Here is a 14,419-nt window from a genome sequence, read left to right on the forward strand (position 1 = left end):
TAAGAGATGGGACATGGACCAAAGTAAAAAGTCAAAGTACATGTTCAATGACATTTTCTCAAAGATGGTAGTTATAGCTAATTCTTATCAAAATGATATTTGGTTTAATTTCTTATTTGATGCTATTAAAACTCAAAAAATCATCATGACAGCTGAGACTGACTCTCGATCAGTCCAGCGCTTGTATCGGAGGGAGCTCGATACCTAAGATGGCCAAGCTCGTATCAGGGATATTTTGGCTTAATTACTTGATAGTGGGAGGAAGTGAAGATGAATCGTCCATCTCTATATACAGTCTATGATTTGCAAACGTATAGTCTGCTGAAATGCTTCAATTCAATTCATATACAATCTTTATCACAACACACAAAGAAATGATGTTTTATATCCTTTGGTTGCTGAGTGTCTTTGTCTCTCTCTCTTCATACCTGCTCTCATAACCACCGCAGCGTCAGTGTGTGGAATACGCTCTTAAAGCTCGTCCTCTGCGACGCTACATCCCCAAAAACCCGTACCAGTACAAGTTCTGGTATGTGGTCAACTCCACTGGGTTTGAATACGTCATGTTTGTCCTGATCATCCTCAACACCTTGTGTCTGTCTATACAGGTAAGTGTTTTTTCTCTTTGGTCCTTTACATTTTTTTTACATAAACTAGCTGATGTGGTCAGTTGATGATTAAATCAAGTCTATTGATGTAAAGGATGATTTATTTCATAAATCCCTCAATAATACATGCAATTCATACCTTATGATCTGAATACATACATACATCAACATATAACTTATCAATATAATCTTGTTTGCAGTTATGAGTTTAATGCACTCTCTGTTATCAGATATATCTGAGTTTAAATAGATGATAGAGACCAATATACACATATAGTTAGAATAAATATATGTCAGTCTCTGATCAGCCTGTCTCTCTCCAGCACCATGGTCAGTCTCATCTTTTTAATTACGCCATGGACGTCCTCAACATGGTCTTTACTGGAGTTTTCACAGTGGAGATGATCCTCAAGCTCATCGCCTTCAAACCCAGAGTAAGTGTCCTCTCCTCTCCTCTCCTCTCCTCTCCTCTCCTCTCCTCTCCTCTCCTCCCCTCCCCTCTCCTCTCCTCTCCTCTCCCTTAACCTACACATACATGTATATATAAGTATATATATGTATTGTTCATTAAAGCCTCCAGTTCAGTCTTTTCTCCTTTAGATCTCCCTTTCCCTTTTATCCCAGCCCTCATCCATTCTTCCTGTCTCTCTTCCCTCCCCTCTGGTTCTCCTTGGCGCTCCTCACTCGTGGGCTCTTTGCCACACCGGCTGTGACTCCACTGCCATTTCCTCCTCATCCTCACCCTTCACTTCTCCCGCAACCTCTCAACCCCTCCTCTCCTGCTGGCTGTGCATGCTGCCGTATTCAGGGCTATGTCGGGGACGCCTGGAATGTCTTCGACGCCCTGGTGGTGGTTGGCAGTGTTGTCGACATCATACTCAGCCAGGTAGAAAGACGTCCGTATGTAAAACTCGTCCTGCTCTCCCATTGCTGCTGCCACTCTCCTGTTGTCTTTCCTTCACACCTTTCCTCCTTCCCTTACTCCCTGTCCTAATTTTGATTTATCTTTTTAAGTCGACTTGATCAAGTTTCTACTCTTGAATTCTGCTGAATCTGACAGATAGTTGATAAGCACCACAGACTATATACACGCAACCGAGCTGAAAAAATGCCCATCCACTACAACTACGATTCATAGTCATCACATTCATTTAAGTCGGTGGTGATAATTTCTTCTTATTTGAAAAACAGGACAGACATTTCCTTTAAGATAGGGAATAAGTGAAGAATATCAATGTAGATTAAACCTGTTATACTCTCACAGATCAGTGGCAGGAAGGATTTGACTTTCAACCTCACTCTGTAATATCAAATCACAACTTTTTGATGTTCCCGTCTTTCTATCTGTCATAATTATTTTCTTTATTTTTTGTTACCTCCTCTTCCTTCTCTTTCTTTCTCTGTTGTCTCTCTCTTTCTTTTTTTCTGTGTGTCTTTGTCGCTTGTGCTCGCAGAACTATTTTGCTGATGCATGGAACACGTTTGATGCCTTAATTGTTGTGGGTAGCGTGGTTGACATTGCCATCACTGAGATCAATGTAAGTAGTCATTCATCACACATACTGTCTTACTGTGACCGTCCCATCTGAGGGGGCCTTGCTTTCAAAATTGAAATATTTTAATCGCTAAAGTAATGGTCTTTACATTTGGCTTTAAACCACACACTCATGATGCTGTGAAATTGTGATGATATTGGGTCAGGCTTAAAAATAGACTTATGTTATTTATTTTGTTAACTTGTGTACTTACATTATCCAGAATGTTTCCAACAACATTTAAACCCAGAGAACTACTCAATGTTATTCAAGCTAACAGGTTGTTTCATACTGGTCGCCATCTAATTGTGTCATATCCACCTCTCCCATGGTTTTACCCATCTCTGGTATAACTTCCGGTGCAAACGATGTATGACAATGGAAGTACACCTCAGAAGCCAGTTAGCCAGTTAGTTACCTCATCCATGTACATGTTCCTGAGACGTGTGAGGTAGATTTTGATCTGCAATGGTGGTGAAGACAATAACTCCCATGATCCCACACTGCTTCGAGGTCTTTAGTTATTTGTCTTGATCGAGGGACCCAAGCTGTCAAAGAATTTGAAGAGATTGTGCCAAATCTTAATCACATAACCAGGCTTTACACATCTGGATTTGATGGACCGGAAGAACAGGATAATTTTTTAACATTTCAAGTTTAGTCTCCAAATGCAAAAAGATGCCTAATGCCTGTCCTTATAATTTTTAGGTAATCGCATTATGAAATCATTATTTAACTGAATAAATAAAAAGGGGGGGGGGGGGGGGCTGTTTGTTGTGAGATAGTAAAGATAAAATGTAAACAGTGACCTAAAGGAATCTAATTCTAAAATGTTTTAGGGAGCTGTTGTTTTTGACTGCCACTCAGTTGTTATTTCCTAATCTCAGTCGTCCTCATTTTGTGCCAGATTGTTTTGCTTGTTATCTCTTTGAATCTGCTGTGATGCTGGAAAGCCCACTCTCTCCTGGTTTAACTCCATGCTTGTTAAAGGCTTGTCTGTGTGAAGGTGTTTGTTTTTCCTGTCCACTCACTTGTTTTGAATGAATGTTTGAGGAGAAACTCACTATTAATGATGAGATTTTAGGAAACGTTCTAATGTACATAATAAATGTGACATTTGAGTTCCGGCTAAAGGGAAAATATCCCCTGACAGTATGTCAGTACCCCATCTACTGGTAGGTACTGTGCAGTGCGGAGTCAAAAAAATACCAATTTATTCATTCCTTTAAATTGATGATAAATCTTAATGTCATTTCCTGTAGATTTATTTTTCCTCACACACAACCTCTAGATTTACCCAATTGTAATGAGAATCGAATTGTTAACATGATGTTTATTTTAAATTATTTGACATTGTCTCACAATGTTGAAGAAAGTGAAGCTTATTCCTGGATCTGCCCCCTGGTTATTTTCCGTGACCCATAGCACACCTTTCACCCAGGTCTCGTGGTAACCTGTCCGTCTTTTTAATCTTGCTAGCAAATAAACAAACCAACCAACAAACAAAAGAACGGGGGTGAAAACGTAACCTCCCCGGTGGAAAGTAAAAGAATGGTTGCGTTGCATTGGGTCACTGTTAACCATCAGATTTGATATTGAAATATTGCATAGCTTGAAATAAATAGAAAACAGTTGAGTATCTTAGATATTTGATTACATACAGCACAGATTCCAAAATAATTTTGTTAAAATGTCAGATGCATTCAGGGAACTTGTACGAAGACATTGGTCATGATAAAACAAAACAAACAATATGATCACGTGTATCAGTGTCTTCTCCTCATTGTTGTTCAGTTAAACTCATTATCATTTCACAGCCGTACACTTGCGACTCATGTCTGTCAGTGCTCAGATGATGTGGTAAAGCTTTGATGGGCTTCATGCTTTGCGATGAGGATGTCCTTGTCGGTGGGATGAATCTAAAATGGTGCTGTGTGTAAGTGAAGTGTTTTTCGTGTGGTAACCTGTTAAATAAGTCAAAGGTATCGTTGATATGAGTTTTGGTGCTTCACAGCTGGTTTGTGTAACTTGGATTAACTTTAGGCTTTTGATTTCAAGTCGGCAGCCATTCCTGTCGTCAAGGTGATAGTGGATCCAGGGGTAAGAAGTACCCCCCCCCCTTCCTCTATTAAATCCCCCCACCCTTTCCTGTTGTGTTAATGGAAAAATGAAAGTGTCAAGATCTTTCTGTTGTCACTCTCTGTCACTTACCGATGAAATCATTGAAATCCTCTGATTTCAGTTGTTCAATAAATCATGAGGGCTTGCGACTGAACTCTCGGTGTTTGTTAAAGTCTTGTTTTTTCAACTCCACCTGGTTTGTTGCATTTTGGCTCCACTTTCATTCAGCTGACGTGTTGTCCTGTCCGGGTGCATGGCATGACACCGGGTGAACAGCAACACTGTTTGGTGATTTGGTGATTTCAGCAGAGCTTCTCTGAGTGTTTGCCGTCAGGTGACCAGCATTGTGTGGACATTGCACTGCTTTGGGGGTCTTGTGTGTTTGCATTGTAACAACAAAGCAGGAAAAGATCCATCTTGGTGTTTGTATCAGGTGTTCAACAAATCAGTTTCAGTTTGTCTTTTGGTTTGTTTCTGTTAATTCTGTATATTGTTTGTTTTTAATCAGCTGTTCAGAGTTAACTGTTGTGTATGTGTACGTCCAGGTCTGTTAATGGCATGCTATTCAAGACACAGCCATCTCTGCGTGCATGTTGACTTTTGTCATTACAGAGATGGAGAAAGATCACAATCTGGAATATTTCATCATATTAATACAATGCTTGTGAGCTACTATTTGTCATGAAGAATGCACGTATGACTGACTGCATGAATCAGTGAGCGGTACAAGAATGTCTCCTCCTTCTGCAGTTTTGTAATCACCTTTCACCTCCTCCACCTCAGAACACAGAGGACAGTGCTCGCATCTCCATCACCTTCTTCCGCCTGTTCAGAGTGATGCGACTGGTCAAACTGCTGAGCAGAGGGGAGGGCATCAGGACTCTGCTGTGGACATTCATCAAGTCTTTCCAGGTGAGATCGGAAGATAAGAAGCCAGGAAAAATCTTTCTTGAATCTGCAGTTATAATTGGCTAGTTAATTTAGATTTAAGCCAGGACATATAACCTTAAGAACAGTTTCAGATAACAGCACGTTAATGGCAAAATAAATAAGCTTTAAGACATTAGCACAACATTAAGGAAACAGTTCTTTGTTGCTGTGGGTTGTAAAAATAAGAAGATGAAAACATGATAAACCTGAAAATCCAGCTTGAATAACATAGATATGAGTTTTGATATGAGTATATATCAGATAGTTATGGGTATTCACATTTTTTCAATCCCAAACATTGGAATTTTGTCATTTGGGGTCTAATGTAGATTCAACCAGGCAATTTGTTATCAGTGGATCTTTGTCTGACTCCTTCTTTTTTCTCACCCAGGCTCTTCCCTATGTTGCACTCCTGATCGCCATGTTGTTCTTCATATATGCTGTAATAGGAATGCAGGTAAAATGTTATCAGTTTTTCAAAATTACAGAAAAACTTGATCAGATACACTGCAGGGTCATTTGAGAGCAAGCTGACTGATTATGTGGACGACTTTTCTCTGTCTACCATCAGGTGTTTGGTAAAATAGCCATGGTGGATGGAACACAAATCAACCGCAACAACAACTTTCAAACTTTTCCTCAAGCTGTCCTGATGCTCTTCAGGTATTTGTGTTTGCGAAGTTCCAATTGTCTGTTACAAGCCATTTTAAGTGATCACACATTCTTATAGTGAATACGTTATTGTTCTGTGTCAGGTGTGCTACTGGTGAGGCCTGGCAGGAGATCATGCTGGCCTGTCTGCCTGGGAAGCTGTGTGACCCGGAGTCCGACTACAACCCCGGAGAGGAGAGAACGTGCGGCAGCGGTTTTGCCATTATCTACTTCATCAGCTTCTACATGCTCTGTGCTTTCCTGGTAATCCTCACATGCTTCACTGTGCTCAACTGTGCCAGTGATGTTTCAGCTCGGACATCAGCTCTCATATTCCTGTATAGGATTAGATATGACTAAAAAACTTCAAATATGTTGCATGTTCTTTTTTCAGATCATCAATTTATTCGTGGCTGTCATCATGGATAACTTTGATTATCTGACCCGTGATTGGTCTATTCTGGGGCCGCATCACCTGGATGAGTTTAAACGGATCTGGTCTGAATACGATCCTGAAGCCAAGTGAGTGCAAAGGACCCATTTTTGGAAAAAACTAAAAATCGTTTCTCCCTTTTTATTTTTGCATCAGTATAAACTATTCTCTGTGGTGTAACAGCTTTTATTTGACTCCATGTTCTGTCAGGGGCAGGATAAAGCATCTTGACGTGGTGACTCTGCTGAGGAGGATCCAGCCTCCACTGGGCTTTGGCAAGCTCTGCCCACACAGGGTGGCCTGTAAGGTGGGTGGGTTTAGACAGGCAGATCAATAAGTTTCACAGAACTCACTTCACATTTGATGCCTCCTTATCGATCTGTACTTTGAATCCCGTTGCAGCGTCTGGTGGCGATGAACATGCCCCTGAACAGTGACGGGACTGTCATGTTCAACGCCACTTTGTTTGCTCTGGTCCGCACTGCTCTCAAGATTAAGACTGAGGGTGAGTCTGAACCTGCATGTATTGGTTTGTTGCCAGTTGATGCAGTAAAAAACCACTATTATTATTGATATTATTAGTATAGACTCTATTCATATAGCACTTTTCAAAACACATTTACAACGTTACAACGAAGGCAAACAATGGGAAACAGTTACAAGCAATTTGAAGAGCACAGTACAAAAGTATAAAGACGTTACAGAGGATAAAAGAGTAAAAACAATATAAAATTCAACATTTTTTAATTATTGCAATAAGTTCACAACAAGGCTATGATTACTACTTTTGAACCGTGTCCTCTTGCAGCTTCCAGCCATGTAGATACAAAAGACAAAGTAATTTAAGAGGAGCAAAAGGAGTAATGATATGTAGAGGTCATGAATAAAGTGGCTGTAGTAGATTGGCATGCAAGAAAGTCTATCTTTTGAATTCATATCACATCCTGCTACACTCGTTTTGTGATCAGGGTGTGCATATGCTCAGCCCACATCTTGCCACAAGAGGGAGCTGTAGACATCCACTAGAGGTTGCAATAGCATTTGTGGAGTGTTCTGCTCTTAATCCTCAGTGTGACTTCCTCTGTCTGATGTTGTGTCATCGTGTGTGTTGGTGAAAGAGAGCGACTGTACATTTAATTGTGTGCTTTTTAGTTAGTGGTGCATTTAGCCAAAATCACCCCCCAGTTACATTTCTCAAATTTTTCCAGGAAATCTTGAGCAAGCTAATGAGGAGCTCAGAGCTGTGATCAAAAAAATCTGGAAGAGGACCAGCATGAAGCTGCTGGACCAAGTTGTTCCCCCAGCAGGCGGTCAGTGGTCATTACGTCATCATCACCATTATTCAGAGTTCAAACTGGGGCCTCACTCCATCACTCACTTGATTTGAATATGTGCTGCTTTGCATTAACATTTCACCGACATACAGTTGCTACACACTGCTCTCTGAGCTCCATCCATCCATTATCTAGATTGCATATCCTGTTGAGGGTCCAAATGAACAGAGTGTATATGTTGAGACACAGAAGATACATTTTGTTGCTGACGGTTGATCAATCAGATGCCTTCATCATCCTGTTTTTGCTTTTCTCAAATCCGCAACGGTTTGAGAAACTTGACCACAACCGACCAGATGAGATAGACAGGGGAACAAACTCGACTGCTGCCATTTCCTTTCCCTTCAGTTCACAGAAACGCTCCTTATCGCTGTCCGTCAGTCACAGTTGAGCTGCTGTTCCACAGTTTTGTTTATCAGTCATCTCTGGCTGTGGTTCTTCAGTGTCTCTTCCTCTACAAAGCTGTGTACTGTACATGTAGCGCTGATGTTTTTAACCGTTTATGAATCCTAAACTCATGAAGTTTTCAGTCTGTGCTGAGGCCTCGTTCTTACAATCATCTTAAAAACCCCTTGGATTTAGTTTCTTTGATCAATTTGTAGGTGTGAGTGAACTTCAGAGTTCATCAGATTTGGATATGCACACACCTTATGCTAAGAGGGTTTTACATAGGCTGCTTTTATTTTGATATATTCATTTGAATGCTTCAACTGTTGAGAGTGGTTGCAGGAGAAAATACATTTGTTTGCACAGTATGTCGAGGTTCAAGGTTTAAGGTATTTTGATTATCCCAGAAAGACAATTGATTGTGCAGCCAGCAGTGACCACATACTTTCAGAACACATTGACAACAATAAATACACAACAGCACAAATACATCACAGTGAGATATTTAAAAGGCTGATAGCAGCAGGGATAAATTACTACAAATTCTGTAACTTACGGGGTCTGCAATACCCTGCAGCGAATCCTATTTTTGAAGGTAAGTGTCAAGTACTAGCAATTAAAAGAGAAAGTAAGAACAGGCTGCATAAAACAAAAATTTTAACTTGTTATTTTCACACACTACTGCTGCATGTGGCCACAAACAGTGCCATGTCTGTCCCCTGTCTCATGTATGTTATATGTATCTACAGTACAAGCTTGCACATTGGTTTAATATGTTCATATATATATATATATGAAAAACAACTTCTTTAACAATATTTCTGTCTTTATGTTGTGCCATTATGTGTTAACTTCATGATTACCTAACATTTAGAGTTAAAAATACCCAAAAGAAAACTGCTGAATGTGATCATGTGGTTTACCGTCAGTTGTGCAAAGCTTTCCACATATCATTATTATCAGATTATAACGATAACATCCTCTTTCCTACGAACTGAGGTTGATTTGTCATCCTGTGCACAATGAGCTGACTGAAGACACACACATGTGAGCCGTAAAATAGCTCAATACCAGCTTTGAATAATTATGAGGTGTTTAGAGGGAACTTCCTTTAGTTTTTTCATGAATCTTTTCCACTGCCCCCCAGACATATGCTCTGCTTCAGCCTTGCAGTTAGAGCTTGTCAAATTGAATTTGACTGCATGTCTCTGTGTGCATTAGTTTGCTAACCCCTCTCTCTTTCTCTTTCTTTTTTAAAAACCTTTCTGCCAAGCCTCGCTCTTCCAAAGCTTCCTCTGCTTTCAGTGACTGTGGCTGGCCTTTCTTCCTTTCTCTTTCTGCCGTCCTGAGCTCTTTGGAGCAGTCCTGTTTTAGTCTGGTGGCATGAAACGACTGATACCTGGCTTAAAAACTTCACCTGCCTCTGTCCAGAAACAGAATCTGCTTTTTTCACCTTTGGGGAAAGAACATTATGTATGTTAATCTATCCACATCAGATAGATGCATTATTTAGAAACCATCTCACCATCTAATCAACTAAGTCAGTTAAACGCAACCCTAAAATATCACCGGCTCAAAGTGAAAATATGCCAAAATGAGCAAATCTATGAAATTCTAAAATCTTATTTAATTTGTCTTTTGGTGTCAGGTTTGCTTTCTGAACAGAGGCTTTTGTAGTTCCTTTCTGGCTGTGTTGGGTGTTGTAGAGAAATGTGTTCGGTGTGTGAAGATGGATCAACATCAGATCAAGCTCCATGCTCTATTTGATTCACTGGAAAAAATGTTGAGTCCATCTTAAATTATCTATCCCACTTACATCCGCCACCTTTACTCGATTCCACTGCAGCAAAAACGATTCAAGTAAAGGTGTTGAGGAGAGAAAAAGAAAAAAACACATTTCATACACACTTTGATTCAGCCACTTTTTTTCAAGAGCCTCTCCCCAGTGCTTAGAAAGAACTTTATCTGAGGGAATCAGACCCACGCTTGATTATCCTCCCTGCCTGGCAGAGCGTGTGAGAGTGTGTGTGTGTGTGTGTGTGTGGGTGGTCACAGCTTGCTCTCTGGCTTAATGTAGTTTCTGTGTTCTCCTCTGTGGCGGGAGCTGAGTGTTTGACCATCGCTGCTTCTCCAGACTACTTTACTTTGCTGCCTTCTCGCATGTGCTTCTCGCTTCAGATCATGCTGTTTGTCTGGGATACAAACACACACATCCCTGTCTCTGACAACAACTGTGCTCAATTCTGCAGTTGACTTATAATGTGGCAGGGGTGTGTGAACTGAGTTTAAGAGCTGGTGAGATTTAGTTGAACTTAGTGAATATGACTCATTGTGGTATAGATGTGACTGTCTGTCTGTGTGTTTGTGTGTGTGTGTGTGTGTGTCAGCCGCAGCTGAGTTTAAAATATTCTCACAATTGTTATGAGATAGTTGAATGGACGTGTTCTCACGTGAATGTCTGACATTACAGGTAATTTGTGTTATCACAACAGTAACTCAGGAACTGACTTGTGATACATAGCAGTGGGTGACACGTCGTGACCTGCAGTTAAGTCATAGACCACAGTTTCTTCAATTTGCTCAGGAGACATCATTGAAGGGGTTTGAGGGCTGGAATCTGCTCAACTACTCAACTAGTGTTTCCTTGACTAGACATTTATGATGATGCTGCATTTTGAGAGTTAAAGTGTCTTGCCACATATTTCATTTTGATTGGTACAGAAGTATTTTGTTTCACTGTCAAGATATAGTCTTCTCCCTGTTTTGATTCTCAGACTGTTTGATTGTAGTGGGAGACGTCTCCATTGAGAGATTTTGTTAAAAGAGCGTTTCAGTGTTGAGGTGTTGTGGTGCTCAGGTACCTTGGTGTTGATCTGGGAGGCTTTGGTGTGTCTGGTCTGCTCACTCAGATGACGAGGTAACAGTGGGGAAGTTCTATGCCACCTTCCTGATACAGGACTACTTCAGGAAATTCAAGAGGCGCAAAGAGCAAGGTCTTGTAGGAAGGCCCTCGTGGGAGAGGCTGAACACCACCATGGCTCTACAAGTGAGTAAAGTGTCAGCGACTGAATGTTAACAGAAGTCCCTTCATCAATTTGAAAGTGTGTGTTCGCTGGAACCTTTATATCAGCCTTTATATCAAATATTGGTTTAATCATTAGACTATATCTAAACATGGACGACATGACAGCTCCCCAAAAGTGAGGCCAAAGTGTCTCTATTGCCACCTGGTGGCCGATTGCTGTGGAACCATACAAAAAAGTTAAATACACTTCTGTCATTTTCAGTAATTCAGTTTATGGTTTATTCTTTCTGGTAAGTTTGGTTTGTTTTAACTTATTGATGAAACTTGCCACCGCGGCTCCATTTCCAATCATTACTGCAGACTCTGACTCCAAATACACAAGATGACGGCGTTCAGAACCAGGATATGTTGGCTTCATTCCTGGACAATTTGAAACGTGTCGTCCATCTTTAGATCCAGTCTATTGGTTTATCACATAGACTTTAACAGCCACACTACACAAAGCAGATGTGTTAAGTGAATATCAGTCTGTCTCCACTGCAGAACAATGAAGGTGGATATAAGTTGTTTTATTGTTTTCACAGCATTGAAAATACAATTCACTCTTGTCTTTAAAAGCAGCACAGTCATGTTCATAAACTTGCAAAAGAATTGTCATTAATATCACTTAGTTTCCTCTTCGCCAGATGTAAGTATGGATAAAAGGCCTGTAATGGCTGATTGGCTTGGTATCATAGCAGCTCTCTTTCCAGGCCGGTCTGCGCACGCTGCATGACATGGGACCAGAGATCCGTCGAGCCATATCATGTGACCTGCAGGAGGAAGGGCTAGTAGATGCTAATGGAGAGGAAGAGGAGGAAGTCTACAGGGTAAACATGCACAAAGATCCCGTGTCAGAAAATTAAGATTTATCTCTAATTTTGATGTTTCTACCCAGTGGAACCAACTGACAATAACAGACCAGTTTCTGAGACTCAAAAGAGTGAAACTCCCTGTCAAGATTCATGTAATGTATATTATAGTAAATCAGAAATAGTCAATCAAAGCAACACAGAAGAAGAATCTCATACAAATTTCAAATTTGAGATTTTCCATTATTGATCAAACCATAAATGAATCCACAAAACCCTTTGTTTTTCTTGACATATAGGTGTTTACTTTCTTTACTTTCTTTTCTTTGATTAAATCGCCTAATTGGAATTATTTGTGTCCAATAAGTCTTGATCTGCTCAGCTACAGAGAGGGTGAATAAAAAGTGTAAACACCACTTTTGCTTATAATGAAAATGGACAAAATGTTTGATTTAATATTTAAACCTATGTACTGTATCAAGGTTTATTACAGGTTTTACATACATTATAATGGCTGATGCTGGATGTTCACGAGGATGCAGAGTGTGTGCATGGTTAAGAAATAAGGATAAATAAGCTGAACTAAACAACCATTTTTTGTAATGACAATCTCAGTAAATTAAATGAGACCTGTAAATGAATCATTGTGTTACTTAATGTAGAATTATGTGAAATGTATTGATTACAGTGAATAAGTGGCACTGGTCCAAGTTGTCAGGGTGTCAGGATCTATTTAACTTGCACCTCCTACTGTGTTTGATTTGCTGTGTTGTGTCCTTCCCCATTGGTTTGTGCAGCGTAATGGCAGTTTGTTTGGAAACCATGTCAACCATGTCAGTGGCGATCAGCACGGCTCCTCTCAGCCGACCACCGTCACGCAGCGGCCGCTCCAGATCCTGACCTTCTCCTGCAGCTCCTCCACGGAGCCCACCCGGACTGGCAGGACAGCCGGCAGCAATGACAGGGAGGGAGAGACAGGGATGAACTCCTCACCCATCCAGTACAATCACCACTATCATCCCCCTCATCCTCATAATTCCCCTCATTGTAATTCCACCCGCAATCAATCGCCAATACCCTCCAATGCCAACCTCAACAATGCCAACGTGCCCTCGCTTCTCCCCATGACCAGTGTGAGGCAACAGAAGTCTTTGTTAAAGCGACAGCGCCCGTCCTCCACCAAAAATGGGTCCTCGGCATCCACTCACAGCAAAGGAGCGCATGACAAGACTGTGAGGTCACAAACCACAAGGTCAGTGGATCAGTTCTCTGCATGACCTATAGTCGCTATGTTGTTCAATTTACTCTCATTGAATACAATGAAAACCAGCGGAAAGTCAAATAATAGAAGCTGGAATAACAGATTTTCTGTCACCTTTGCTTGAAAAATGTCTTGTGAAAAAGAAAAATGTAGATAGAGCTAATCCCTGAAACTACCCCAAGCTGCCTGTTCAGCATGATCAGATCCCACAACTCCATTTTAAACCTTGTTCAACCCGCACAGATGTACTCTGTCTTTTATCAACTATATAAGTCCCACTGCCGTCTCGTCTTTCCACACTGCTGACTATGAAAGAGCACCTTATTTCCCAGTGAGCATTTTTCACTTCCGTTCGCTCACAGAAATCTCCCACTAAGCCTTCTCACACAAATAGAACTCTACAAATGTGTTTGCCTTCAACTCATCAATAATTGAACAAAATGTGTTTTTAATTTTTTTTTTGTAACTACTTACTTTGCCACCTTGAAACAACCATTTTAAAACATAAAACAATATTTCCTTCCCAAAAAAACAATGCTCCCATTACTCCTGATCATTCCCAGACACTGTTTCCAAAAGTTGGGGCTATTTTCTGCCAAATTCCAGAGGCAACATTTGAAATGAAACCAGTAACACTGCCTCTCCCATCATACCTAAAACCTTTTTTAGCGTTTTATTTTGTGTACTCTGGTATTTTGTCATTGCATGCAACCTCTCATCCCCTTCGTCTCTTGCTCTCTTGTTCCAAATAATCCTTTCTGTGTGACCGACCACTCCCTCTCCCCGGAGCAGGACACGCTACTATGAGGCCTACATTAGGTATGTTCCCATAGCTTCATTCCACAATCTGCTCTTCATGGTGGCGATTGTGTCATAAAAAGAAAACATCTGGCTGCAGAATAAGAGACAATGAGCACTGTAAGGGGAAATGCAGCTCTCTGGCATCTTGATGTTTCAGTGAAATCAGTGATTTACAGTATTATTGTTTAGACAGAGACAGTAGCTGAGAGACTGAATCTGCATACGAAAATAAGAAAGATGGGGACATGGAATTCCAGCATGCAATTTCTCTCTCTGTCTCAATGTTTTGATACCAGGCCAGAAAGTGGTGGTGGACTTTACCCCACCATTTGTCGAGAGGAGCCGGGCCGCGTGGACAGCGATGAGGATCGGGGCTCAGGAGAGTACTTCAGCGGAGAGGAGTTTCACGAGGACGACATCATGCTCACAAGAGACAGGTACAGCAAGAATCAGTCAGACATTCCTCTGCGTCAAGAATTCGT

General features: G+C 40.8%; 1 protein-coding gene across 1 annotated transcript in view; it reads left to right on the plus strand.

Annotated features, from left to right (window-relative positions):
* The window catches only part of cacna1db (calcium channel, voltage-dependent, L type, alpha 1D subunit, b), a 70,895-nt gene that overhangs the window by 49,613 nt on the left and 6,863 nt on the right, over positions 1-14,419 (plus strand). Inside the window, exons 28-44 of the mRNA XM_053423845.1 lie at positions 450-608; positions 932-1,042; positions 2,063-2,146; positions 4,202-4,243; positions 5,048-5,176; positions 5,586-5,651; positions 5,766-5,857; positions 5,950-6,109; positions 6,240-6,367; positions 6,489-6,585; positions 6,681-6,783; positions 7,487-7,588; positions 10,909-11,045; positions 11,777-11,893; positions 12,673-13,127; positions 13,929-13,955; positions 14,234-14,374. Coding sequence (XP_053279820.1) covers positions 450-608; positions 932-1,042; positions 2,063-2,146; positions 4,202-4,243; positions 5,048-5,176; positions 5,586-5,651; positions 5,766-5,857; positions 5,950-6,109; positions 6,240-6,367; positions 6,489-6,585; positions 6,681-6,783; positions 7,487-7,588; positions 10,909-11,045; positions 11,777-11,893; positions 12,673-13,127; positions 13,929-13,955; positions 14,234-14,374 — 2,150 coding nt within the window. The remainder of the gene's footprint in view (positions 1-449; positions 609-931; positions 1,043-2,062; positions 2,147-4,201; positions 4,244-5,047; positions 5,177-5,585; positions 5,652-5,765; positions 5,858-5,949; positions 6,110-6,239; positions 6,368-6,488; positions 6,586-6,680; positions 6,784-7,486; positions 7,589-10,908; positions 11,046-11,776; positions 11,894-12,672; positions 13,128-13,928; positions 13,956-14,233; positions 14,375-14,419) is intronic.

The sequence above is a fragment of the Pleuronectes platessa genome, chromosome 6, assembly GCF_947347685.1.
Source record: "Pleuronectes platessa chromosome 6, fPlePla1.1, whole genome shotgun sequence".
NCBI classification, from domain to species: Eukaryota; Metazoa; Chordata; class Actinopteri; order Pleuronectiformes; family Pleuronectidae; genus Pleuronectes; species Pleuronectes platessa.